This window comes from Neltuma alba, unplaced genomic scaffold (assembly GCF_004799145.2).
Source record: "Neltuma alba isolate B1F8T4 unplaced genomic scaffold, ASM479914v2 tig00001841_pilon, whole genome shotgun sequence".
In the NCBI taxonomy this organism is placed as follows: Eukaryota; Viridiplantae; Streptophyta; class Magnoliopsida; order Fabales; family Fabaceae; genus Neltuma; species Neltuma alba.
In genome coordinates, this window is record NW_021632639.1 from 120,082 (window position 1) to 147,461 (window position 27,380).

The 27,380-nt window shown below is 33.6% G+C and overlaps 3 protein-coding genes across 3 annotated transcripts; 2 read left to right on the forward strand and 1 right to left on the reverse strand.

The window, feature by feature from the left end:
- Positions 1–7,086: 7,086 nt before the first annotated feature.
- On the reverse strand, positions 7,087–11,579 carry LOC114712629 (gibberellin 2-beta-dioxygenase 8-like). The gene is made up of 3 exons (XM_028897180.1): positions 11,101–11,579; positions 8,457–8,802; positions 7,087–7,314 (listed from the first exon to the last, which is right to left on the reverse strand). Exons 1-3 carry the CDS (start codon positions 11,577–11,579, stop codon positions 7,087–7,089), a joined length of 1,053 nt encoding a protein of 350 aa, XP_028753013.1.
- Positions 11,580–18,955: 7,376 nt separating this feature from the next.
- Positions 18,956–19,568, forward strand: LOC114712704 (PHD finger-like domain-containing protein 5B). Its single transcript, XM_028897250.1, has one exon. The coding sequence runs from the start codon at positions 18,998–19,000 to the stop codon at positions 19,328–19,330; it is 333 nt and encodes a 110-aa protein (XP_028753083.1). The 5' UTR covers positions 18,956–18,997; the 3' UTR covers positions 19,331–19,568.
- A 1,444-nt stretch (positions 19,569–21,012) lies between these two features.
- On the forward strand, positions 21,013–25,436 carry LOC114712692 (internal alternative NAD(P)H-ubiquinone oxidoreductase A1, mitochondrial-like). The gene is made up of 8 exons (XM_028897241.1): positions 21,013–21,573; positions 22,435–22,648; positions 22,745–22,905; positions 23,082–23,147; positions 23,439–23,605; positions 23,886–24,000; positions 24,381–24,560; positions 25,068–25,436. The coding sequence occupies exons 1-8, from the start codon at positions 21,130–21,132 to the stop codon at positions 25,218–25,220; spliced, it is 1,500 nt and encodes a 499-aa protein (XP_028753074.1). The 5' UTR covers positions 21,013–21,129; the 3' UTR covers positions 25,221–25,436.
- Positions 25,437–27,380: the final 1,944 nt, after the last annotated feature.

The window sequence follows — 27,380 nt, forward strand, 5'->3', positions numbered from 1 at the left end:
TGATAAGTGTCTTAATTAATGCATGATGGTTAGTTTCCAGCGCTTTCGCCATAGTGAGGGACGATCCTCCTTTGTTTGTATTCCTTAAAGTAAGGGGTCGGCTTAGGCTTATCTCCCAAAATGAGAGATTAACCATTTTGACTCTTGTTTTTCCCGTAGTGAGGGAATGTGGTCATTGGTATTGCATTTGTATAATAGCATTTATACATTTATATGAGACTTCAGAATTGTGTTTTAAACCTTAAGAACGGTGATATTGAGATATATGCATGATTACTTATTGTCTTTAATTATCTCACTTGACACCTCACAAGCACATATTGGTGTGTATGATGAATTGAACTGTTGGTTACTGAGACTTATGTCTCACCTTGTGGTTAATAATGTTTTCAGGTGAAAGTTCTAGGGTCGCATCACTAGGAAAGAATCTAGAGGCCTAAGCTATTATAGCTTCCTTTATTGCCTCCGTCTTTCTTTTTCTATGTGTTGAAGGGTTGTATATTGCCACTTAGGGCCCCTTTCTTTTGCATACTCTAGGGATTAGAGATTTAATTATTAAGCTTGCTTTTGTAGATTAAGTGTTGGTAGTGGGCTAGAGGCCTAAGGATTGTGTTTATGACTGTTATAGAACTTATTGATTATTTGCGATATATGATACTGGTTATTCAATATTTTATTTGTGTTTGGACTTGGTATTGGTGTTACTCTCGGTTTGACACTTAAAGGCTTAATTTGAGATTTTTGGAATTGTGTTAGTTGTGTTAATCAGGAGCTTATTTCCTATAACTATGTTAGCGAGAATTAAATCCTTTTGAATCTGGTTTTGTTTGGTCTAATCACTCAAAATCTTTTATTTAAGAATGTTTCCAAAGGATGAGTTGAAACCTTTCTACTTTGGTAGCTTTATGTAATTGCTTTTCTTTTCTACTATAGTAGTATTTTAAATGATTTTTGAGAGGTGACTTTGCAATAACTTAGTTCGTATGTATTTCTTTTGGAAGTTCCCCGTAAAATGCCTGTAAATGGCATAATCAGGCTTTAAATATTTTTAAAGCCATTCTGCTAGCCTTTTGTAGATGAGACTAATTTTATAATTTCTTGTAGCCTCTTAACTCATGAGATCTCATTTTCACTCATTTTTTTAGGCCTCCCTATAGTCAAGTAATTAGTTCTAGCCGTATATCTCAAAATGAATCGTAATTTTAAAAATTTCATTAAAGTCATCTCAAGGATATTTTCATCATTTCTTTTCACAAAAAGAACTTAAAACTCTATTTTCCATAAGGCTATTCATTAAACCCAGAAACTTGGTAAACCTGATCCAGCCTGACCAACCCGGTCCAGCCCAAAAAGGAAAAAAAAAGTATGGTGTAATTCGGGCCAGACCGGGTCTAACCCGAACACTGGGCAAAGGGTTAATGTTCTAGACCAATGACTTGGTCTTACTTGGTATATAACATATAATATATATTATAATATAGCAAATTATTGAAGGCCTGAAGGGAATAGCCGAATGGGGATAAAACATTAAAACTTTAAACAACATTGTTGAAAGACCATGGCTCCATTATTGATTATTTGACATTTCGACCCCCTGGCTTTTGCTTTCTCATTCAATCATTCGGCAATTGATGTTCTCAAGAGTCAAGACTCAAATGAAACCCTAAGTCAGTAAGTCTCTAAACTCGGTGCTCCCTCCTTCAATCCTCCACTCATTTGTTTGTTATCTACTTTGATATGCTCCTTTGGTGTGATTTCTCTAGTAACTCCTTTATCTCCCATATTATCGGCACCTCCGTCTTCTTAAGGGCTTTAAAATCATCACAGTACCAGGTAAGTAAGGGTCCCCATCCTAATGAGCACCCAATGCTCATCACCTGATGAGCAATCTAGACCGTCTAGATCTAATCTAGACGGTCCAGATTTAATATTATTAAATAATTATTTTAAAATAGAAAAAAAATATTTTTTAAAGAATGATAGTTAAGAGATTATCTATATATTTTTATCTTATACCTATTAAAATAATTATTTTTAAAAAATAAAAATAAATCTGGACCGTCCAGATCTCCAGATATGATGAGCACCTAATGTAAATCTGGTAAGTAAATATATTGGTGTCTTACTAACAAAATCTTTCTGTAGGATTTGTTGTTATGTGGATTTAAACATTTGTTTTAGATTATGGTTCACTTTTGCTAGTGCCTTAACTTACATGGACCAGAGGACCTATCTTTCTGCTTTTGCTAATTACAATTAAAATTAGTTATTTTAAAGGTAAAGAAGCAGCAGCTCACGCAAACTAGTGGACCTATATTTTAATTCTTCCGCTGCTACATCTTTTGCTCCCTCGTTCATTTTTTTCTTCTTCTGTGGCTTCCCTATACTTCGTTTTGTTCTATCCTCCGTCGCCTCACTACTCTATTATTTGTTTTCTTCAGCCGCCACTTCCTTGTATTATCTTGTTCGTATCATTTTTCACTTTGTGGGGTTTTGATTGTATTATTTTATTCTGCACATGTAGGTTTTATAGTTTATTGATGGGTATTATTTTCATTCGTTAATATTAGTTTTTCGCGGCATGCCTTGAAGGCTTACGGCTTGCTGGTTTGTGCATACTGTACTTTTTAGCGAAATGCAAGTTTGAATAGGTAGAAGGAAAGGCAAGAGAATTATTTTCAATTTCAAGTTATTTTGAAATTATATATTTCTATTTATTTACAGGAAAAAAAAAAGAAGACTAGATTGGACCCAAAAAAAAAGAGGATGCCCAAAAAAAAAAACACTAGACTAGACCAAGGACCTGGTATGGTCCAATCTAGTCCAATCTACCCAACCAGGTGGACAGCGGGTTCTCCACTGGGTTGGGCAGGTCTTTGGGTTGGAATGACCAACCCGAAGACCTTACCAAACCAGACTACGAGCTAATGGCCTGCCCGGCCCGGTTTGGTTGATGTACAATCCTAATTTTTCATTTTATGAGATTTCCTTAAAATTTTTGGGTATAATTTCTGCATTTACTTTCTCCAGGCCAAAATTTTTCAAAATTATGATCTTACCCCTAGTTAGGCTAAACCTCATAAATCACTTATTGAGACCTCTTACATAACTTTTGACCCAAAACTAATCTCTTTTCTCGCTTATGGGCCTCAAAACTTCACTGAAGTGTCTAATTTTATTTACACATTAGCTCCTAGAATTTTTTGAATTTACAATTTAGTCCCTAAAGACTTTTAAACTTTTTTCTCACATTTCTAGGGCTTTTACTTAAAGAGACTTAATAACCTATCCATCTTGGGCTAATCCTTAAACTTTTAGACTTAAAAATTGGGATATTACCCTAGGCAAGAAGACAAAGTGTGCAAACTTGTTAAATTATCGTATGATTTGAAACAAACACCTAAATAATGACATGAGAAGCTGGATCAAGTTTTGTTAGGTGATGGCTTTTCTACTATTAAGGTAGAATGATGCATTTATACAAAACTTGTAAATAGTGATTGTGTGATTATTTGCTTGTATGTGGATAACACGTTGATTTTTGGTACTGGCGAGAATATTGTGCTTGAAACAAATCATTTTCTTGCTCTTCAAATTTTGACATGAAAGATCTGGGTAAAGCAAAAGTGATATCGGGTGTTAAAATTATAAAGAGTGAACATGGTATCCTACTTTTTCAAGAACATATTGTGGAGAAAATGTGAACATTATGATGTCTCTCTGGTTAGTACTCCTTATGATTCCAATGTGCATTTAACAAAAAAATAAAGGAGATCCTATTGCTCAATCTAAATATGCAAAGATTATTGGGAGTTTGTTACACTTAGTGTACTAGGCCTAACATAGCTTATACTGTGTGTAGGTTGAGCAAATATACTTGCTGCCCAAGCAATAAGCGTTGGGAGGCTTTGCTAATGCTATTGAGTTACTTGAGAAGTGCCATGAATTATGATATGCTTTATAGTGGATTTCCCATTGTATTCAGAGGATACAGTGATGGTAGCTGGGTTTCAAACTCAGATGGAACAAAACCTACTAGTGGCTATATTTTCACTCTTGGTGGTGGTGTAGTAACATGGAAGTCAGCCAAACAAACTATACTAACCAAGTCCTTGAGGGATTTTGAGTTTATTCCTACGGAGTTGGCTAGATGTGAGGTTGAGTGGTTGACAAACTTCTTAACGAACATTCCACTGGGTGAAAAACTAACACTATCAATGTCTTTACGCTATGATAGCCAATCAGCAATAGCAACAGCCAAAAATAAAACCTTCAATGGTAAAAGCATATATATTCAATTAAGACATAATATTATGAGGTAGCTACTAAAAGATAGAGTAATTTCAATTCATTATGTAAGGTTAGAAGGAAACCTAGCGGATCCATTAACAAAACCTCTAGCGAGGAAACAAATTAATGAAACATCAAGAAAAATAGGACCAAAGCCAATTCAAAATTAATAGTGATGACAATCCAAAAAATTTGTGATTGGTGATCCTATAAAGAAAGTTTAATAGGTAAGAACAAGTCGTTTATTAGTTCTGCTACACTAAATAAATTGCTAGGTCGTTCCTATGGTATGTGAAAAAAATACTAGAATGCATTTTGGTGATGTTGAATGAAAGCTCTTAATGATTTCATAATCCTACTGGATGGTGTGCTCATTACAAGTATACTTAATGAAATCACCTCTATGAATGTGAAATAGGGCTACTTGCCCACTCCTATGAAATTGTGGTGAAATTTCTAAAGCATCTGTTATGCACAAGGCATGCATATCTTTGTTTAACATGCAAAGAAACTATTAACAATGGAAATATGGGTATATAACTTGACTAATAGTGCATCTAGTACACACCTAAGAGATGTTGGTTTTAAGTCCAAAGGACCACCCGCACTTTTGTACTAAGTATAATTGGTCTAGGTCTAGTTTTAAGTCCAAAAGACCACCAAGTACAATGGTCATACTCGTGTGTAACTCAGCCAATGATGTTTTCTTTGACACGTGTGGGGATCATTGAGATATCTGTGTGGGTGTGTCAAAGAAAGAGTCTCATATTAACTGAGAATGTGAGAATTAAACAGAAATTGAGCACTTTTTGTTAAAGTATTTTGTTGAAATTTAAATAATATTTTGGTAAGAAAAATTTTATTAGAATAAGCGTCATGTTATTAGCATTAAAAGTAGAAACTGAATGTTGAAGAATTTAAGGCAATCAATGGACTTTACAATGCCTTAAAGTTGAATTGTTTGAAAATTCTTCATGGGTTTTTATCATTTTAATGCGTTAAGATTTTAAATACCGGACGACGGGCTTATATATCATGCAATAAAAAGATTTAAAGTGGCAAACAAATCGTACCAAGCTTTTTAATGTGTTGAAACAATTTGAAATCTTGCACGGGCCATTCAAGCATTTTCAATGCATTGAGTAATTAAATAATGATTTTAAAGTATTGAGCGGATTTCCTATTTACCTCCAACGTTCAGAATATTGCAATCAGATACTTGACAGCATTCAATGTCTAAAATTGGCGGTTTAATGTGATTGAGAACTTGCCAACATTTAAAAATTATGAGGCCTATAAAAAGGTGCTTCAATTTAAGGTACAGAACACAGAGCTCTAGAGTTTTCAAGCTCTTCGCTCTTTCTTTTTTGTGTGCTCTTCTACATGTTGAGTTTATTATTATCTTCTGTTATTATGCTCATCCTATTTTGCAGGAAAAATTCATTTAATCTTGGGAAGCACTGGATCCTTGTTTACTTCTATTGTGAAATAGCTTTAAAGAACAGTGTCCATAAGACGTGACTCAGATTAATTGTTTCTTTATAGGTACTACCGCCAACAAATGAACCGTCTTGTATTAATACAATCAAGTGATACTTAAGTATTTCTCTGGTTTTTAATGTATGACCCAATTTGGTAATTGATATTGGTCATACATGTACAACATATTTCACATGTTTATCAATTTTTCTTGAAATGAATGCTATTGATATTCATTCAACAATAATCAAGTAGGAGAAGAAAATAAAGAATTGAGAAAGATGATTAGGGTGTTTTAAAAAAAAGCATATTAACTAATTTAACTAACATCCTTATTCTATCCAAATAATATTGAGTTCCTCAATATGTTTGTCATTGGAATAATTAGAGAATATATATATTTTTATATCATTAATTTATTTTAAAAATATTTTATAAAATAAATCTTAAATAATTCAGATTTCAAAGTAGATGAAAGATATTTTAATAAAAAGTGTTCAGAGATTCAACCAAAAAGAAAAATAAAAATATGAATAAAACCAAACTAAAATATTACTTGGGCAAAACTGTGGAGCCATTTGCTTCATGGTATGCTTGGTTTGGCTTAATTTTGGAATCACTTTAATTAGTTGAATTTTATGTTCACTTTTTAAAATAAGGAAAAAAACCGGTATTCATAATTTTAAATATTATCCATTTTACTTTAAAACATCTTAAGAAAATAAAATATGTTTTTGAGAATCATGTTTTGGAAAAATATATATAGAAGAGATATTTCTATATATGCCAACATAACCCCATTAACATTAGGCATAACGATATTATATTGTCAGTACAATTTGTCACGTCAAAAGATATATTCTTCGTTTGCAGTACAATTAACCCTTTCTTTTCTTAGCCTACTCATTCAAAAGCCCCGTAATCTAAAAGTTCTTAGCCCACACCATTGATGAGTCTCAAGAACTCTTCATCAGTTCTTGAACAAGCCTCATAATTTAAAAAGTTATTATAATCTTGTTTAAATATTATAGATTCATATATTGAATTCAAACTCTTATAGCATAATGTCTATGGGCGGATTACGTTAGATTTTTATTTTTTTAAAAAAACAGAATGGCAGACACTAATAGCCTAATTTTACAGTGAAATTAAACTTACAACCTTTCATATAGAGGAGTCTCTATACTACCAGATCACAAAACGATTAACTATATACTCTTCTGATTCTAAACATAAAATCTATTTTCTAGTACAATTCGCACTACAAAATAAGTCTTATATTTAAGACAAAAAGAGTATTAGATTCTTGAGGGTGTATCATTTGTGAGAGTAGTGAAATCTGGGGAGTCCAACTTTGTGGCCAATGGTTTTGATGTCGTCTTCAACTTGTGCTCTGAAATCACTGTACGTGAAGGGCTTATATTGGGAACTCTGTATGACCACCTCATCGTGTGGGAACACGAAGTAACATATCGACATTCTCTCTTTCTCTTCGTTTATCTTCACTCTGTGCAATGCACTCTTGTATCTCTCATCACTTATCGCCTGTGTCGTTTATATCAAATCAATGATCAGATTCCAAGCATTAGGATCATTATTAGAATTAGATAATAAAGGGATCGATGGAGTTAGTTTGGAGAGGGAAAACTAATAATTAATTAACAAGATGACATTCAACATACAAAGACTAAAAAAATGAGACCCTAATAAATACAAAATCAATCAATTTAGGATAAATGGCAATAACTTCAAGGAAAAATTGCTGAAAAATCTTACATTATGAAATTTATTGCCCAAAAGCATCTGAATTTTTGGGGAAAAAAAGCCACATACAAATTCTTTTATCTAGTGCAACTTTTCTTCATATGTGTATAATTCATTTTCAACTATATGCAAAACAAAAGACATTCACATATTACTTCTTATACTTAATATAAGAACTAGTTAGGAGGTGTGTTTAGTCCTAAATATAAGATTTTAATTCACTTTGTTTTTTAAATTTATATCTTTTTTTCTAAAGTACTCCTATTAAGTATTGATTGTAAAGGGCAGGTTCTCACCAAGAGATGATTCCAATATACTTCTTCGGTCTTAAATATAAGATCATTATACACACTAGTATAAGGGTTTTATATTTAGGACCAAAGGAGTAAATGATTAGAGAGGGTAGTTTAAATAGTCAATACATTTGTTACAATTAACCAACTTAACTAATTTTCTTAATCTTCTCAAATTAGTTATCTAGCTCTTATATTAAGAATTAGAGATAGTATGACTGAATATATGAATGAGTTGCACCCACTCAAGCAAATACTCGAGCCCTCAAGTACCTTTCAGCAATATATTTTATAATGTGAGATTTTCCAGAAATTTTCCCTAATTTCAATAGACGTGATAGGTCAATTTAAACAGATATTGTTAGAAAACTAACAAAAATTAAACCACAATAAAGAGCATGCAAGAGGCACCAGTAAGAACATAATAATTGAGAGTAAAATATGTATGCTTCATGCATTATGCATGTGTGTCTATTCATTTTAGCATATGACGATTTATATACAAGATCAATCTATCTAAGACATATGAAATCATCAATCTAGAATGAACATTGTACGTGTCAAATTAAATTAAACGTAATCAAATTATATTAAACTATATATACCATTTCATCAGAAACATTATATTACCTGCATCATGTCGCCAATGTTGACAGTGAGAGTATTGGGAATGGATTGAACAGGAAGCCATTGATGATCTCTGAGGACTTCAAGTCCAGAATCTTGAGCATGAAGGCTCAGAATGGACAGCACAGAGCTATCCGTGTGAGGTTCCATTCCCCAACAACCACCATTGTTGTTATTTGAATAATTAGGGTTTCGAGGATAACGATACACTCGTATAAACCCAGTCTTGTCTGCCACATACGAGCTTATTTCTGGCTTCTCTATTCTCAGACTCAGCTTCCTCACCATTGCTTCGAATAAAGATTTAACGATTCTCGATAGGTGCCTTCCATAGTCTACTAGCGCATCTCTGGTAGGCATATTCCCACAATCAATCAAACTCATTCACCAAGTAAATAGTACATTATGTACTTAGGAGGTGTTTGGATTCTCTGAAAAAGTGCTTTTAAAAAGCATTTTTCTATAAATCGAGACAAGTTATTTCACATATTTATTTCGTATATCATAAAAACACTTTTAAAACTATGATTTTGTTTCACCCAAACACCCCCCTAATATATATATATGAGACCAAATTAATTAATTTGCGGAGATTAATAAAGTTACTAAATTACTTAATTATAGCATATATTACATGATCTGTCTAAAGTACTTATGTGTATCATTAGATTATATATCAATTACAAGTGAGCCAAATTAGTTTGAAGAAAAATGATAAATATAATTTAAAGTGATTTAGTAACTTTCTTAACCTCTCTAAATTAGTCAAGTGGATTTTATATTAAGGATACATAAAATATTTCAAAATTAATTTTCATTTTGTGCAATATATTAATATCAATAATATTTTTAAAACCCAGACTTAATTTCGGTAAAAAAAAACCAAATTATTATTTATTTTTTTTGAAAAAATTGAATTTACTGTCTTATAACTATTTTTTTTTTATATTTCATCAAAATGATACATTTAAAGCAAGTTTCATATATTATTAACTTTGAGCAATAGTCTTAAAAACTTTTTATGGTGTATAAATTTTTTAGATTTTTATTGTATAATAATGTATGTTTGTTTTTATGATGAAGTGCATCATAAAGAGACAGAAAACAGAATGAGAATGATGATTGAAATAGTATATACTAGTATATATGTTGTTTGTAACTTGTATGGTATGTTTAAAATAGGATAGCAACATTGTTATTCTTATGTTTGGGGGAATAAAAGTACAATAGAATAATAAAAAAATAAAGTTTCAATGAATAAGTAAATATTTTTAATAGATTAATTCCGTTTTATGATGTTTGTTAACAAATGGTTAATGCATGGTGATCGAAGAGAAAAAAAGTGATAGATAAATGAATTTCTTCGGGAACCAAATAATCGCATCGCTTTTTTTTTTTTTTTGGTTGCCCAAAATAAAATTACATTGCATTTTTTCTTACCAGTAAAACCTTTTAATTGCTCTTCCAATTCCATTATTATCACTCAAATAGATTTTTTTTAATTTTATTTATAAGTCATTGTATTGTATTTTTAACATAAATGTACTATTTTAATAATTATTTATATAAAATATCTATATATTAACTGAAAGTAAAATTAAAATATTTTAAAAGATAGTCAATACAATTAAAAATTTTTTTTGACGTGTGAAACGTTCCTAATGTTTTGTAAATATCACAAGAGGAGTATCCCATTTCATCCATTCTTTTTCTCGCTACATTTCAGTGACGGACAATAAATGACAAAATTGACAATCGTCACAGAAATTGATGTGGCCGTCTGCTAGGACAGACCCCGTTTATAGGTTTAAGGAAGACCCGTGATCACTAAAAACTTTCTGTATTAATTTATGTGCTCCAATTATATAAATAATACTCTATAATTTTTCATGATCTTAAATGAGTATCAACTCTAATTATATTTTTTGGCCAACCAAACTATATTTTTAAAATGAGAGAGAGAGCGAGAATTATAAGGCATTACTTTTTATCATTGCTTACTCTTTTACCTCTCATTGAAAAAAAAATTCTTACACCTTATTAGTAGAGGCAAAGTTAGAAATTTATTAAATTTTTAGACAAAAATAAGTTTTAAAATTTTTAAGACCAGATGGCATATTTATAAATAGAGAAAATTGTTCAATTAAGTAGTATATTTAAGACTGAAGGAAAGAATTATATCTATTATAAAAGTAAATTTAATTAAAAAATGTACTCTTTAGAGGATATGCCTTCTAGTATAAAAATAAGTCCATCACTATCGGGGGTAAACAACTAGTCCTTTATAATGTAGTGAACAATGCTTTGAGTTTTCACTGGGAGATATATCCACATTTAGTACCCAAAAGTGTTTTAAAAAGAATTATTTCTAATAGGAGAATACCTAAGCTTATATTTAAAAAAAAAATCTATCACCTTATGCCAAAAAAACCCAATTTTTAACCCTGCAAACTTTGTCTCTTTGAAAATTTTAAATTTCTGTTTTGCCAGACTTTGGAAATTTTAATCAATCACTACAATTTTTAAAATATATACTAGTATTTTTTTTTAAAGAAGTACTGTAGCACTTGTTATCGTAATTATAAAAATTTATTTTATCCTGCAAGCGTTTTATTTACAAAACTACTATAGTACGTAGTATGCTTACCTGAAAGACTCAAGCAGAGGAAGCTGAGGGTGAAACTCATGGAGCTCTGCTAAAGGAACATTGAAGCCTTCAAAGAAATTGATCTTGTTTGGGTCTCCCGATACACCTGTCCCGGACGCGGTTAGGGCAGGGGTGCCCCAGAAGTAAACCACGGGGCTACCACCACAGGAGGCTTGTTTGGATTCAAAGGGCATGCAAAGTAGCTGTTTGGCTAGGTCGTGAAGTTTGGATAACAGGGTTAACGGAACTCCGTGATTGGCTAACCGGAATATCCCCCAATCCCTGCAAGCCTCGTCTAGCTTCTCCGTCATTTCATAATCTTCGTTCAATAAGCGTTCGAGATCTATCACCGGCACGGCATGCGAATCGGTGGGGATTGTGTCCACGTCTGGTTCCTCACGGTGGTGCCGGTGGTGGTCGTCGGTGTGAGGGCTTATCAGGTGGCGGAGAGCCGGAGGGTAAGAGTCCAGGTGGGTCATTCTGATATATGAGAGAGAGGCGGCGGTTCGGAGAATCAAAGAGTTTTGTTGGTATTATATTCTTTTGCAGTGAAGGCAGATGCATTTTTAATGTGTGCATCGGTGCATTGAACCAGCTAATGTCTTGTTCTTCTTAGCATAAATGTGGGTCAAATTATAGTCATTACTCACTAGTCAAATATGATGGCAAAAAAGAATTAATTAAGGAAAAATGACAAAAAAAAAAGATCATGAAAATTATAAAATCCTAAATCACGTATTATTCTAACAAGAATGTGTTGTTATTTATAAGTCAAGTTTTTTTAAAATCTATATTATAGCAACAGCAACGAATCCTAATTTAGAAGTTATTAATTTTCAAGATCTTTTTCCGTCATTCTTCCATTAATTAATGTATTTATAATTTTATTAACTAGAATAGCATATAAATTTGGTTGACGAGGGACTTATAAATATATTTATAAATATTTTTTGAATTTAAAACCATGACTTGGTTTTGACAATTCTTTAAGACCAAACTCACCCAATATTTTTTTTTTGTATAGAAAATAAAAATTGAAGTGGATATAGTCTAAAATTTTAGTCAACTCTTCACATGTATATCTTGTATTTTTGTTCTAGTTGCATCCTAGGGATCTAATAAATGGAGGATTGAAGATCAAAATCATTCAATGCATGTGGTGATATGTATGGTAACTGAATCTTTATTATTTATCTTGTATACTATTGTCTTTTGTTAATATAAGAGTTGGTTTAACTTTCAATTTGGTTCTAAATATAAAATCTCAATTTACTTTATCTTTTATATTTATCTATTTTTTCAAAATAGTTTTTGGAGTACTTACACATGTTAAAGACTTTATCAAATAGTAGTAAGAGTATTCTAGGAAAGACAACACTTATTTATTTCAAATAATTAACTTAATAAACTTTTTTAATCTACTCAAATTAGTTAACTAGCTTCTATATTGATGACCAGAAGTAGTAGTATTTAATTAAACTTACTATAAAAATGAAGGGTATAATTATTTTTTTCTTGTTAAGCACATGTATCCTCCTGTTAGAGATATTTCTATTTGAAGTACTCTCAGGTGCTAAGTTGAGGTATCTCTCATATAGGGAAGGGTACTTACAGATTGTCTACCAATAAAATTTTTACTTCGGCAATAGGATTCAAACTCAATATCTTATAAGTAATTTACCAACTGGTTCAACTGTTATTGGTATAATTATTATGACTTCACAAAATTACAATGTGCTGGGGGGTTGTTACAAGAACGAAGTCAAGTCCAAGTTGAGTGATGCGGGTCCATGTGGGCCTCATGACATGTTTCCAACATGAGGCCCAATATATCAACTAAAGGTGTGCCCGTAATGGGCCTCCATAAACTGTTTCACTTTATTCATGTTTTTGGATCCTTTTTCTTTCACACCGACTTCTCAAGAGGGAATGAAAATTTATTACTATAACCAACAGGGATTGGGTCTAGCAGAAGTGACTAGTCCCTCACAATGTGACAAATCAAGGTTCGAATCCCAGCTTAGAGAGGCGTCCGCATTTAGTACCCGACAATGCCTCGAATAGGATTGTCTTTAATAGAAGGAGAAATATGTTTTAGTTATTAAAAAAAAAATTATGACCCTTAGGTGTGACAACAGTACAGTTTCAAATTTCAACAGAGGCTGCCCCGCTTATTAAAAAACATCGCTCAACTTGCTGCGGGTTTTCCAATGTTCTTGTCACTTTGTTTTTCGGCCAAAACGTTCTTGTCGCTTTATTTTCTTAAATTAAGATGCAAGTCATGTAACTTTATCTCATTTTAATTAAATTTTTATAGTTTTTTATCTGATCATTATAGTTTTTTTTTAACTACAGATATTGTTTTCACACTTATAATTTATTAATTTGTAAGAGAAATGCATTAATAGGGAAAAACCAAATGAGGAAGATACCTTTGGGCTACTTTATTCGGGTATGCCTATTGGAACTTACGGGTGGCTAAATACAACAAGCTGTTTGTCAACTAGGGGCTGTAATAATGATGAGCACCTTTGGAGGATGTGATAACTAATGCTAAGTTGACCAAAAAACACATCAAAGAGTGGGGCTACTTAGCAAAACTTTTCCATAGCCTTAGCGATCATTTTTACATCTTTGATTAACATTCCATTCTTTTTAGTAGGTGGTGGCTCATGAAAGATTCTTGAGATTTTTGTGGCTTCATTAAGTTTTGGAGTATTAAGGACATGTAATATCAAATTACTACCTCTGATCCTTAATTAAGATCCTGTTTGACTTTTAGTTTGGTTCTAATTATAAGATCCCAATCCATTTTGTCTATCATATTTATGCATTTTTTTCCAAGATAATTCTTCTAATAATGATATTTCTAGCCAATATACTTAATTAGCAAGGATATTTTAGGAATGACAACACTTATTTATTACAAATAACTAACTTAACTTACTTCCTTAATCTCTTCAAATTAGTCAACTAGGTCTTATAATTAGGACCGGAGGTAGTATTGAAGTTCCTTAGGAGTATTTTTATTTTTATTTTATTGCCTTTTTCTCTCTTTCCGCATTGTGTACACAAAAACTTCTCAAATTAGTTTCAGCATTGAAGTAGCTTTTGACTCAAAATTCATATGAAAAAAAGCTGAGCCAAAATTTTTTTCAAGTCTCCACCTGCCAACAACCTACATTTACCTCATTCCAATGCATGTTTTCTTCTAAAAATGTGAAACCAAACACATGTTTAGGTAAACTTTTTTCATAGGCTTGACAATTATTTTTTCATCTTTGATTAATTAACCTCCCCTCCTTCCTAGTAGATGGCTGCTGAAGAAATATTCTTGAGACTTTTGTAACTCCATTTAAGTTTTGAGAATTCACTTTTAGTTAAAAAAATAGTTTTGAATTATGCTCAAACCTCCTTGTAAATACTTGATGATTCCACAGATGAAATGTTCATTTTTACCCGAAAAAGGAACAAATATAATGATTTACTCGTTGTAATAATCAATTTTTGATACAAAAAAGATAACTCAATATAAACCCAAACTGATTCCTATAAAAAAGACAAGAATTTTCTACTAAAATTAATTGACTTGGTTAGCTTTGGTTTTGAACCAAAATAAATCAGAAAAAAAAACAGCTCATAAACAATCCTAATTAGAATTATTTTTTCCTTTCGATATCAATATTATAATTCTCTCAGGCTCTCTCTCGTGCTGCGTCTCGAACGCGCAACCTTGCGGCTGAGACCATTTCTCCACGCCAGCAGACCACGCTAGACGCAAGCGATGTCAATATTAGCTAATAAACAAAACTGGAGTTGTCAGTGCGGCCCAATACAAAATCCAAAGCCCATTAGGCCCAACATAGATGAGTCTGGATCATTCTCAGACGCTTCTTTACAATTCTGCCCGCTTCTCTTTCAGATTCTTTTCTGCGGAGCGCGGACCTTCGCTCCTTTGCTTCCCTCTCCTCCCAGTTCGCACCATCGTCCGCCGTTGGTCGAAGTATACTCGATATATCCGCCGACTGACACTCTTCCCCTTCTCCTTCGCAGTACAGGTTGGTTTTCTTAACTCCGCATTATTCTCTAACTCTTTGTTCTCGCTCTGTTCTTGTTATTATTTTGTTTGATTGCCTGTTGAAATTCTTCAGAACGGTTTGAATTGTATCCACCATGAATTTGCTACCCGTTCCTGCTAATTGCCTTATTTCTTGCTTTGTTTTTTTTTTTTTTTTCTTTTCATTTTCAGTCTCTCTTCATTTCTATTTCGAATGTAATTTAGGTAAATGCAAAAGTTTGTTGATTTTCCTTTAAGTAAGATAGAAATCTTTAAGTTAAACAGGATGAGTGAATGTATTGGGTAGTAACTGAGAGGAGAGAAATAGGACTAAAAATGAGTGACTAAAACATACATTTGTTATACCTTCAATTATAACTTCCTATTATAATTTTGAAATGTCTTCCCTTTTTCCTGGGTTGAATAATTCTTGTGAAATTTTGATGAAGTGTTCACAAATGTAGGCTAAACGTGGCGTTCTGTTTCACTTGTTGTGACTGCAGTCTGCACCGTTGTCAGTTTGAAGTTCATGAATTGTGTTAGGAAAATTAACCATTTAATCATAGTTTCACGGAGATTAGCTTGACTCTCGCCACTCAATTCTTCAAGTTTTCGTTTTTATCACCATCCCTTATAGTTCAACTCCTTAGAGGTTTTTGTTTCTTATCGCTATCCGTCCCATTTTCTAGAAAACAGTTAAGTCCCTTATAACTCATTCTATGTGGTGCTAACAAAAATTAACAATGTTAAAATTTGCTTATTTGGCATCCTTATCAGTGCTACTTTTAGTTAAATAAAAGGGTTAATACAAATTTTAGTCCCTCAAATTTGAGCCCAATTTGGTATTGGTCCCTGAAATTTAAAACGTGTGGTATTGGTCCCTGAAATTATGTTCGTTTCAGACCGTTGGTCCCTGGCATCTTCGCACCGTTAAATTTTGCTGATGTGACGTTAACACCGTTAAACTGATGAGTTGGCATATGACCTGGACATGATATTGGTCCCTCAAATTTGGGGTCATTTTGGTATTGGTCCCTGAAATTTCAAACTGATGGTATTGGTCCCTCAAATTATATCTGTTTCTGGCCTTTGGTCCCTGATAGCTTTAGGCCCTTCTCTTTTTATCTGTTCCTGTAGAACCCTCTGCTTTGCTGTTATCTGGTCTCCGCGGCTCTGGCGGCTTGCTGGTTGTGCCTGCCTTTTTGTTGGAGTTGCCGGTGAGGTTCTTGTTGCTTCTACTCAAACTTCTTACTCTAGTAATGGGCTTCTCTTTTTTCTTGGGAGGTTCATCATCATCTGTACTAGAAGAAGATGGCTTCAATGGGAGTGGTTTTGTATCTGAAGCCGGCTTCTTCTTCTCATGAACTGTTAAGTCACCTTTTTGGCCAAAGGTAGCAGAGGAGGTAGAAGGTTTAGCTGAGAATGCACTGCATTTCCTCCACACTAATATAGGAGCAGAAGCTCTGTGTTTTGACAAAAGTGAATCCCAGATTGCATAAATTCTCTTCGACCATAACCTTTCATTGCTCATGCCACATCATCAAGTTTTAGTTGCCAAGTCAAATGCCGTATTATAGGTTAACAAAGTTCGAGCCAACTCAGACAAATTTGACGGCGTAAAGCTATCAAGAACCAACAGCCAGAAACAGATATAATTTGAGGAACCAATACCATCTATTTTAAATTTCAGGGACCAATACCAAAATGGCCTCAAATTTGAGGGACCAATACCACGTCCAGGTCATATGCCACCTATATGCCAACTCATCAGTTAACGGTGTTAACGCCACGTCAGCAAAATTTAACGGTGCCAAGATGCCAGGGATTAACGGTCTGAAACGGACATAATTTCAGAGACCAATACCACACGTTTTAAATTTCAGGGACTAATACCAAATTGGGTCCAAATTTGAGGGACCAAAATTTGTATTAACCCTAAATAAAATGACAATGAATTTTTTAGGAGTTTCGTAAATGGGATTATACCTAAGAAACGCAATGTAGGGTGAGAGCTAGAGATTGAGAACTAAGAATATGAAAAATGTCAAGAACCAGGAAATCATGCTTGGAGGAAGTATAAGGTCGATGCATTTTAGCTCTTTAAGAAGTGCAAGACGCATGCTATTTGGGTGATGCGAATCTAAAGAACATGTATGAATCTAGACAAAACAAAAAGGTGCTGAACGACTATTCAAAAAAGTATTGGTAAGCGAGAAAATTTTTCGGTAGCGGGGGAAATCATATAAGTAGTATATTAGGGCCCACCAGAAGCAATAGTTGATTTCAAATATCCTAGTTGATATTTGTAGCTTGGTGGTAATGGGTGCCCTTTTTTTTTTTTTTTTTGGGAATTGTTTAAGTGAGCATCTTCATAAAGTTTTGTAGCCTCCCTAATTCATGTGCTTGTTGTTAATGGGTGCTTGTATTACTGAATGTGATTGAAAATACCTGGGTTGATCTAACTATGCTATGATTTAACCGAATATAAAGTTATATGATGATTCATTTTGGTTCTCATAATGTGCAACATATAAGGTGTGAAGTAAATGGATGCTTTTGGTGGCATGGGTAAGTTGATGTAGTTAGTTAGTGTTATAATGTGATTTCTTTATGGCGCATGTTTAACTATATGAAGCAAGGTAACGGGCGATTATGATTAGAGTCATGAAGGTTCAAGTAGTCTAAACAATGACTTTAGTATCCAAGGTTATGAAAGTGAAGTGTATGCTGGTGATAGTGTTGAAGAAGAAAATGTGAGCCCCTTGGTACTTTCTTTGTTAGTAAATTATATTTTAGGCAATTGAATTGTAAAAAAAATACTTAATTGAGACTAAACATGTTAGAACATAAATTTTCATGGAAGGCATTGAGACATGACGTGCGTGCATAAACGATCAAAAACAAATTTGCTATTCATGAACTCAGTTGAGGATATTAACAGGAGATATAACCTGATAGTTATTGAAGATGGAACAGCATGATAAATGTGTGAAGGTTGTTGCTTGGAATTATTTATGCCAGACTATCTCAACGGTTATGTGGGACTAGGGTATGTGTGAAACAATTGAAATGACATTGGCACGCTAATGGCAGTGATTAAACTAATGATGGGCGATCAGTCTCAGGTGTATCTTATTTCTGGCCGCGTTTTATATAGGTTCAGGTCTCTTGATGATCATATGGTGTAAATTTTACAGCTTCCTATATTGTATAATTGTTTCGCGAAGTCCGGCTAGAAAGTTTGTAGGCTATGATATTTATGATTTTTCAACATGCTATTAGAAGTTCTGGCCAAAAGAACGCTCGTACAAGGATTAGTCTAGTCTGTGGCTGAATGTCAATAGGAAAGAAGTTAGGCCTTGCTTACAGCGTCATTGTTTACAATAACAATTTTTTATAGCAAATCCATCATATAGGATATAATCAGGGAAATTTGAGGTTTTCTAATTTGATGGTTTGAACATTGAAGATAGTCAAGCCACCTGTCTGAACTGAGCATTTTTCTATAACAACATTCTCTTTATAACTGTACCAGTTACTTGATTGATGCAAAAAGCAAGGGGAGGGTGTTTTAATTACTGCTTCAGCCTAAGTATCTGATTTACTTTGCGGCCTTTTTATGTTTTGCTTTTTATAATCTTGGGGATCTGTAATTACTACTCATACACTGGAGGGTTTTCCAGTCTTTGCCTTGATACTGTCTATGTCTTGACTTCTCATTGCAAATCACTTCTTCTAGAAGAATGACACTTAACTCATTCACTTTCCATTTTATTCAACTTTGAAATATCCTTGCAGGCCTTCTGTATACAGCACAGCATTTAGGAGGTTGTTGAAAACATGGCCAAGCACCATCCCGATTTGATTATGTGCAGGAAGCAGCCAGGAATTGCGATCGGACGACTTTGCGAGAAATGTGATGGCAAGTGTGTGATCTGTGATTCTTATGTTCGTCCTTGTACGCTTGTCCGGGTCTGCGATGAGTGCAACTACGGCTCATTTCAAGGTCGTTGTGTCATATGTGGAGGAGTAGGAATCTCTGATGCTTACTACTGCAAGGAGTGTACACAACAAGAGAAAGATAGGGACGGATGCCCTAAAATTGTGAATTTAGGGAGTGCCAAAACTGATCTGTTTTATGAACGTAAAAAGTATGGTTTTAAGAAACGATGAGGAAGATGATGCTGGATTCTTGATATGTCTGTATCTTATTATTAAGACGGCTTTCTGAGATAAACGTATGGATGTCAGAAAGGAAAGGGTATGTATACATTTATCTGATGCATGATATGAATTGTTAGCAAGCTGACTTGTGTCTGTGGCTCCTTGCTTGAACATTGTTCAAATGCTGGTGACCAAGAACAGGAAATTAGTAACCTTTTTGTAATAACAACAATTAGCCTTGTTATTAGCCTTTTTGTTCTGGTGTGTAGCTTTCTCAGCTGCATGTTCAAAAAAGTTTTTGCAGAAAATTTTTGGGAGGGAGCTCCAATCTCCTATTTTTATTATTTATTACGATTGTTGTTATTATTATTATAAGTTTTTTTTTAACTTATGTCAAATGACCACTTAATGCAAGAATATTTAGAGCACTTGTTTTGATGCTGTCCAAATCAGGGCGCAAAGGCTATTTTTTTTAACAAAATCGATGAAGTCACTTTATTTTTTTAAAAAATTAATCAGTTCCTTGAAAGCTATTCCAAGCACAAAATGGTGAATGATGGATGTGAAGTGATAACTCTCATCCGCAAAAATTGTGGGGAGAGCCCCATGATCATGGACACCATCTATGAGAAAACTAAAACCCACTTTCAGCGAGATTATGAGCAATAAAACCTTTTAAGCTCTGATGGGTATTTTTAGATGGTTATAGTAACAATTTTCATGATTCCTTTAAATAAATAATGCCGTGTCCTTTTTTCACATAGGCTCTTCAAGATTTACACAAGACAAGGACCATGTCTACTCTATAGGCTGATATACGATATAAAATTTAGGAATCATATCACTTCTGATATTTAAACTTTTTTATGTTATTGATTGAGTTTCTAAATTTTTAGTTATGACAATTTTTACGATTTATTATGCAAAAGAATTATAAAAATTGAGTTGTAGCGAGTAAAACTTAAGAGCTGAGCTGTTTTCAATTCAAAAACTTTTTTTTTTGGGGTCATAATTCAATCACTTATTATACTTCTTTTAAAGGTTTCAGACTAACTTCATATTTAAAAAAGTCTTAAAAAACATTCGGTGTTATTGGGTTACAAGATCTCAGTAATTAAAAAATTATGTGAGCTCAGGTTTTCCGAACCAAGGTTCAAAAATTATACTCTTCCGGTCCTTAATATAGGATCCAATTCTTGAGTTGATTTTGATTCTAAATATAAGACCTATTTATCATATTTATCAATTTTCTCTAAATTACCCTAATTGATACTCCCTCAACTATAATCAAGTAGAAAAGGGAGAGGGAGGATTAAGAAAGATGATTATGGTGTTTTAGGAAAAATGTGTCACTTTTCTTATAATTAACTAACTTACTTAACTTCCTTAATTTAATCAAATTAGTTAAATGGGTCTTATATTAAGGATAGGAGGAGTATTAATAATTAGTGAAAGTTTTAGAATCCGAAAGTTATATATTTTTTTCCTAAAAATATAAAGTCATATTAAAGTGGCCTCAAATCTTTCTTCAAATATTTAATGACCACCTAGAAGGTCAAATACGACAGAGAAGCCAAGCCAATGGCCAAATGTCAAAGGCAGAGGTTCCCATGTCAGCAACGGACTCGCCTAATCCTCATGGGATGCATTGCTCACCAAGTCAAACTCATCAACACCCGCACCTCCTGGAGACTTGGACCTTCTCGCTCGCTTTCCTTCCCTTCTTTCTTCTTCTTCTGATTTCAATTCTCTGATGCATCCCTCCTGATCCATTACCACATCCAAGTTTACCCAAAACACAATTCAACATGGCTTGGTTCAGAAATCTTGCAAGATTTTCTGCCATTAACGTATCCCGGAGACAAGACCCATTTCTTCTATCTTCTTTCAAACTTTTCAGTTCCAACATTAATACTGATCCGACTGTAGAAAAACCGTCGGTTGAGCCGGTTCAGTATTCGGGTTTGGGACCTGCGAAGCCCCATGAGAAGCCGCGAGTGGTAGTGCTGGGTTCTGGGTGGGCTGGATGCAGGCTAATGAAGGGGTTGGACCCTGAAATCTATGACATTGTTTGCGTCTCACCTCGAAACCATATGGTCTTCACGCCTCTGTTGGCTTCCACGTGCGTTGGAACTCTGGAATTTAGATCTGTTGCTGAACCCATTGCGAGGATCCAACCTGCTATTTCTAGGGAGCCTGGTTCCTATTTCTTCCTTTCCAATTGTACTGGAATTAGTGCAGATAAGCACATGGTTTGCTCACTTTTTCCTTAATTTTTGTCCATTTTCTATATTTGTACATGAAGAGAATGGATTAGAAGAGTGCGCTTTTACATCTGTTGGAAATGCTAATTTGGTTGCATATGTTGAGAAGTCAGTCTCCAAAGAATTTGCTGGATTGAGGTTGCTCAATGAATACATTTGGAAATTGACTTCCTGGTTGGGTGAAGATAAGCATATGTGGGCATTAATATCTTTTGACTGTGTCTCTGTTGTATGCGTTGACTTTAGGATGAGCTAACGAGATACTATTTGTTGTAGAAAATTTTTTCCGACTCAATGAATTGGTTAAGTATTATAGGAAAGTTGATCATGATTCGGTGACTTGATTATTGACCTGCTTGGCCTATTTGTAGATCATATAACCTTGTCCTTCCCATATGTTGCCAAGGATTGATATGTGAGGCTTTCCGTCACCCAACTTTGCACCCTAAAGTTTAGCAAAGGCTCTTCTTGTTATTTGTGTGACCATCGATAAAAACTACATAATAGATGCTTCACGATGGATAGCATGACATGCATTATCTAGCAACTTTAGGATTATGAAATATGTTTATGGCGCATGGAATTGAATGTCAACACTACAACTGGTAAAGAAACATGTTTTTTTTTTTCCCCATTAAATTGAACTTCCAAATGAAGTGTGGAAAGCAAAAAATGAAACACGAACTCCTTTTCTATCACGCATCCCCACCCCAAATATGTCCTTCTGGTTATCTGATTCCACTTTAGAACAAAATATTTGAAAAAGTTGAAAACATGATTCTTGAATTAGTTTGAACTTCACTACTTACAGTTTCTGACCTGTGTAAAATTTGGTTCTTGGTTTTGAAGGTTCATTGTGAGACTGTAACTGATGGTGAACAAGCCCTAGAGCCTTGGAGTTTTACGGTCTCATATGATAAGCTTGTAATTGCATTAGGAGCACAGCCCACCACCTTTGGAATTCATGGAGTCAAAGAACATGCAATTTTTCTTCGTGAAGTTCACCATGCTCAGGAAATTCGCAGGAAGTTGCTTCTTAACTTGATGTTGTCTGATGTGCCAGGTAGGTAATGATAATGTTACTACACTGGCTAAATATAAAGTCATATCATGAAAGGCTCTGCTACAAGATTCTCATTTTTATATGATTTGGATGCAGGCGTTTCAGAAGAGGAAAAGCGAAGGCTTTTGCACTGTGTGGTTGTGGGAGGTGGTCCCACTGGAGTTGAATTCAGTGGTGAACTTAGTGATTTTATCACGAGAGATGTCCGTCAAAGATATGCCCATGTGAAGGATTACATCCATGTTACTTTAATTGAGGTACGTATCACTAAATCTATGCATAACTAATTAGTAAATAGAATATATTTGCCATGGGGAATCCCTACATTTTCTGGACCCCGTTTTTAATGGAACTTAATTGCCACTTTATTGCTGTAAAAAGGTTGTCTTTTCGAACTATTTGACTGTTAAGCAATTCATTCATGTCTTCACAGGCAAATGAGATATTGTCTTCCTTTGATGTCCGTCTCAGGAATTATGCTACCAAGCAGTTGACAAAGGTGAGGTATTTGTTAAAAGGCTTGTTTCTATATGCCCAAAAAATCCAGTCCATATTGAACTGTTTATTGTCACATGGAAGGGAAAAGTGGGTTTTACTTGGGTTTTCACGTCAAATGATGAAGTACATGGGGTAGTAATAGACTAAAAATAATTAAAATAGCCTCTTTCATGGAAAGGCGTTTAGGGTCTTTCATATGATGTGCAATACTTTTCAACTTTTTATCACATCTTTAGGCCTTCAGCTGGGGTATTATATATATTTATGATTGATTTTTTGTAGTTTCTCTCAGTCAGGAGTTCGTCTTGTCCGTGGTACTGTGAAAGATGTTCAAGATCAGAATATTATCCTTAATGATGGCACTGAGGTTCCATATGGTTTGCTGGTATGGTCTACTGGCGTTGGACCGTCACCTCTTGTTCACGCTTTAGATCTTCCCAAAGCTCCTGGTGGAGGAAGGTAAGTGTTGTTATTTAGCATATTTACATATCATTCTCAGTGACAATCAAACCATTGTATGTATTATGTATGTGAATAGTAGGCACATATTTTCCCCTGTCCATGATGCCACCGATTGGTTTCCCATTCGGTTTTTCTTTTGTGTTGGATTTCCTTTCAATTGTTTTTCTTTCTTGTTATTCTGTTGAAATGCCCTTTACTTTGCCTTTGTGTTCTCTTTTGTGATGTAACTACAATATTAGAATAGGAAACTGTGCTAAATAAAGTTCTGTCTTCACAGGATTGGTGTTGACGAATGGCTTCGTGTTCCTTCAGTGCAAGATGTTTTCTCAATAGGCGACTGCAGTGGATTTGTAGAAAGTACAGGAAGACAAACACTTCCAGCCTTGGCCCAAGTAAGTGGTCTTTGGTTTTATGTTTTCTCCAATACAAGCCCGCATTCCTTAAATTTCTCTCTTCATAATATGAGTCGGTTTTGGATTTAAGATGTGGGACACATTTAATTGTGCACGTGTTCCGTTCAACTTAGCAGTAACATAACTGCTCATGGTTGACAAACTATTGCTTGTTTCCGCATCACTGTTAAGACATCGGCTTTGGATCCTCTCCATTCACAAAGTGAATTTGGAGGGGGAGAATATGGTTGGGTATAGGGCCAGAGTTTTGTACTTGGTCTCTTTCCAAATGTGCCTTCTATATTTATTCTGTGAATATAGAGGATCTGGCCACAAGTGATCTTCTAGCCATGTAATGTGTTGTTTATTGGAAATGAAAGGTGGCTGAGAGGCAAGGGAAATACTTAGCAAACCTCCTAAACAAAATTGGGAAAGCAGGAGGAGGGAGAGCAAACAGTGCAAAAGACATTGATTTGGGAGAACCATTTGTCTACAAGCACCTTGGAAGCATGGCATCTGTTGGCAGCTACAAGGCTCTCGTGGACCTTAGACAGAGCAAGGTGATCTTTTTATTTATTTATTTATTATTGTTATTGTTTTTGTAACTGTCTAGTATCTGGTACTACTGAGAGCCTATTTGTTTAAGCTTAGTAAAGTTATTCTAATTAAGCCAAACACGAGATATTTGTTTGTTTTAAGTTTCTTAAAATAACCACTTTCAAAGAAGAAAAATCTGTTTTTGGTTTTTTAAGATAAAAAAAAAACTTAGATTAGCTTTTAACAATAATCACTTTCTTAAAATGTTCTTTTTTATGTTCTTTATTGTGTAATGATTTTATGAGTTGAGCCAAACAACCATCACTCTTTTAAATAATCTGAAAGTAACTTCTTTTTAATCTTAAACAAACAGGCCAGCATTGTTTCTTTCCCATTTAGAAGGATTGAATCTAAGACTTTGCTTAGGAGAATTGAATTCTTTCTGCTCCATTCAACCGTCTGTTCATTTCTAGCTTTGTCCTGATGATTTTAAAACTAAGAGTCTGAATCATTTAAAAATTGTGCTGCAGGAGGCAAAAGGTATATCACTGGCAGGATTTGTCAGTTGGTTCATTTGGCGATCAGCCTATCTTACGCGTGTTGTGAGCTGGAGAAACAGATTCTATGTGGCAATCAACTGGGCTACAACTCTTGTATTTGGTCGTGATATCAGCAGGATATGAGACTTCAGAGGTGTAATCGCTGGGCAACAATCCTTTGTCTTCTTGTATTTACGCAAATAAATGTATATAGCGTATACAAAGAGACACAAGAAATAACACAAATTCACAGCAGATGTAAAGATCTGATATCACATTTTTTTCCCATCTCTATGTTTTCTTCATTTAGAGGGGTGGGAACTGACATCTTGGAATTACAATCTTCTGCTTACAAGAAAACATGCATGCGACTAGATTGCAAGGTTATTTGGAGAGATTAAGAACATTAATAACTTATTTAATTACAGCATATGTTATACGATCTTTCTAAAATACTTACATGAATCATTAGATGATATATCAACTTATAAATGAGGAAAATTAGTTTGGATAAAGGCGATCAATATAAATATTTTAAAATAATTTAGTAACTTTCTCAAGGTAGTCAATCAGATCCCGGATTAAAGACTGGGGGCAATATTACACTAAGAACCCAAGCCGTTGATATGTTTAATGATGAGAATATTTAGAATTCAATTTGCATTCAGTAGTGAGCAAGACATTCCACTGTACACATTATTGATAGGCTCAAATGTCTCTTATCCCACAAGCTCATGTCGTTACTTATCAAGAATATTTCCCTATAATTGTAGATACTATATTGCTTTTAAAATGACAGTCCAGTTTAAATCTTTTTCTTTTTTTTTTGCCAGCCAGTTGCTCTTCCCTTTTATTATTTCTATAAAATCTAATTTGTAAGAAAATTAATAAATTAAAAAAGAAATTTTTTATTGTATTGTTATGGTTTAAACTTTAAAACAGTGGCTTTTACCCAACTTTATCATCCGAACTAGTCAATCGATAAAAGAATTTAATTAGACGAACATTGTTTCACTATATATTAATATAGCACAATAAATTTAAATACGCACAAACGCTCTATGTTCTTGACAGTAAAGGAAATTGTTTTAAAAATGTTAATCTTATCATATTCCATGTTAATATAAAATCTCAAACCCAACACTGCATATAAAAAGTGCTTCTTTTGGTTAATAAATTCATATAAGGGTTAATTCTCTCGTCTTCTACTTTTTTGAGTCTAATTTAACCACCATCTGTTGACCGAAAATAGTGGTTTATATTATTAAAATGTAAGGGTTAAGATAATTTTTTGTCCTTAAAATTTGAATCCATTTTGGTTTTAGTCTCTCAATTTTTAAACTTGTGGTTTTAGTCATTGAAATTTAGTCTATGTTAAAGTGTTAGTTCCTAAAAATGTAACAGTGTTAAACCTGCTGAAATGTCATAAACGCATTATAGTAATGATGAGGACTCATTAGATGACCCAACAGTATCATGGGCAGATAGCATATTATACAAGAGGGGATGAGTTTTCAAAATACAGTGTAATGAATAGCTTCTCAAACAAACAGTAAGAAAAAATAGGGGGACTAAATAGCTATGTTTTGAGAACTTGTTCTTATTTTTCCCCCTCTATTATCCATACAAGGTCCAACTAGATATTGTTTAGTGAGTTTATATTACCACTTTAATACCATTTATGGCATTTTAGCAAATTTTAATACCATTATGCTTTCAAGGATTAATGTTAATATATAATGAATTTGAGGGACTAAGATCACGGGTTCGAAAATTTGAAAGAATAAAATCAAAATAGGCCCAAATTTTAGGGAGCTAAAATTATATTAACCCAACGTGTAAAAGAGGTTTGTAAAACTTTCTAAACATACCCTTGTCAAAAGCCAATGCTAAGTCAATTATGGTGAATTAATTATTTATAAAGTTTAATTGTATCAAAAGACATAATATAAAAAAATATTAAATGCTCTAGATATTATCAAATTGAAGTTATATTTTGAATCAAATTAAGTTGGGACTTGGGAGACAGTGACTTATATTATAAATTATAAACAGGATATCATATCTTTCTTTCTCACAATGCCCTTATTATTGAGTTATTTTTATCTCTACACATTAAATTTCAATCATTAAACAATGAGGGCATTTTTTAAGAGGTGTTTCAAATTTTCTACATAGCTACAATCAAGCCGTGAAAAGTTAAAACCTTATATTTAATATTGGAAGGAGAGAGAATAATTTTAAGATTTCAGGAAGCTTTTGAATGTTTTTTCCAACATGTAAGTCACCTGATGCATATTTTCA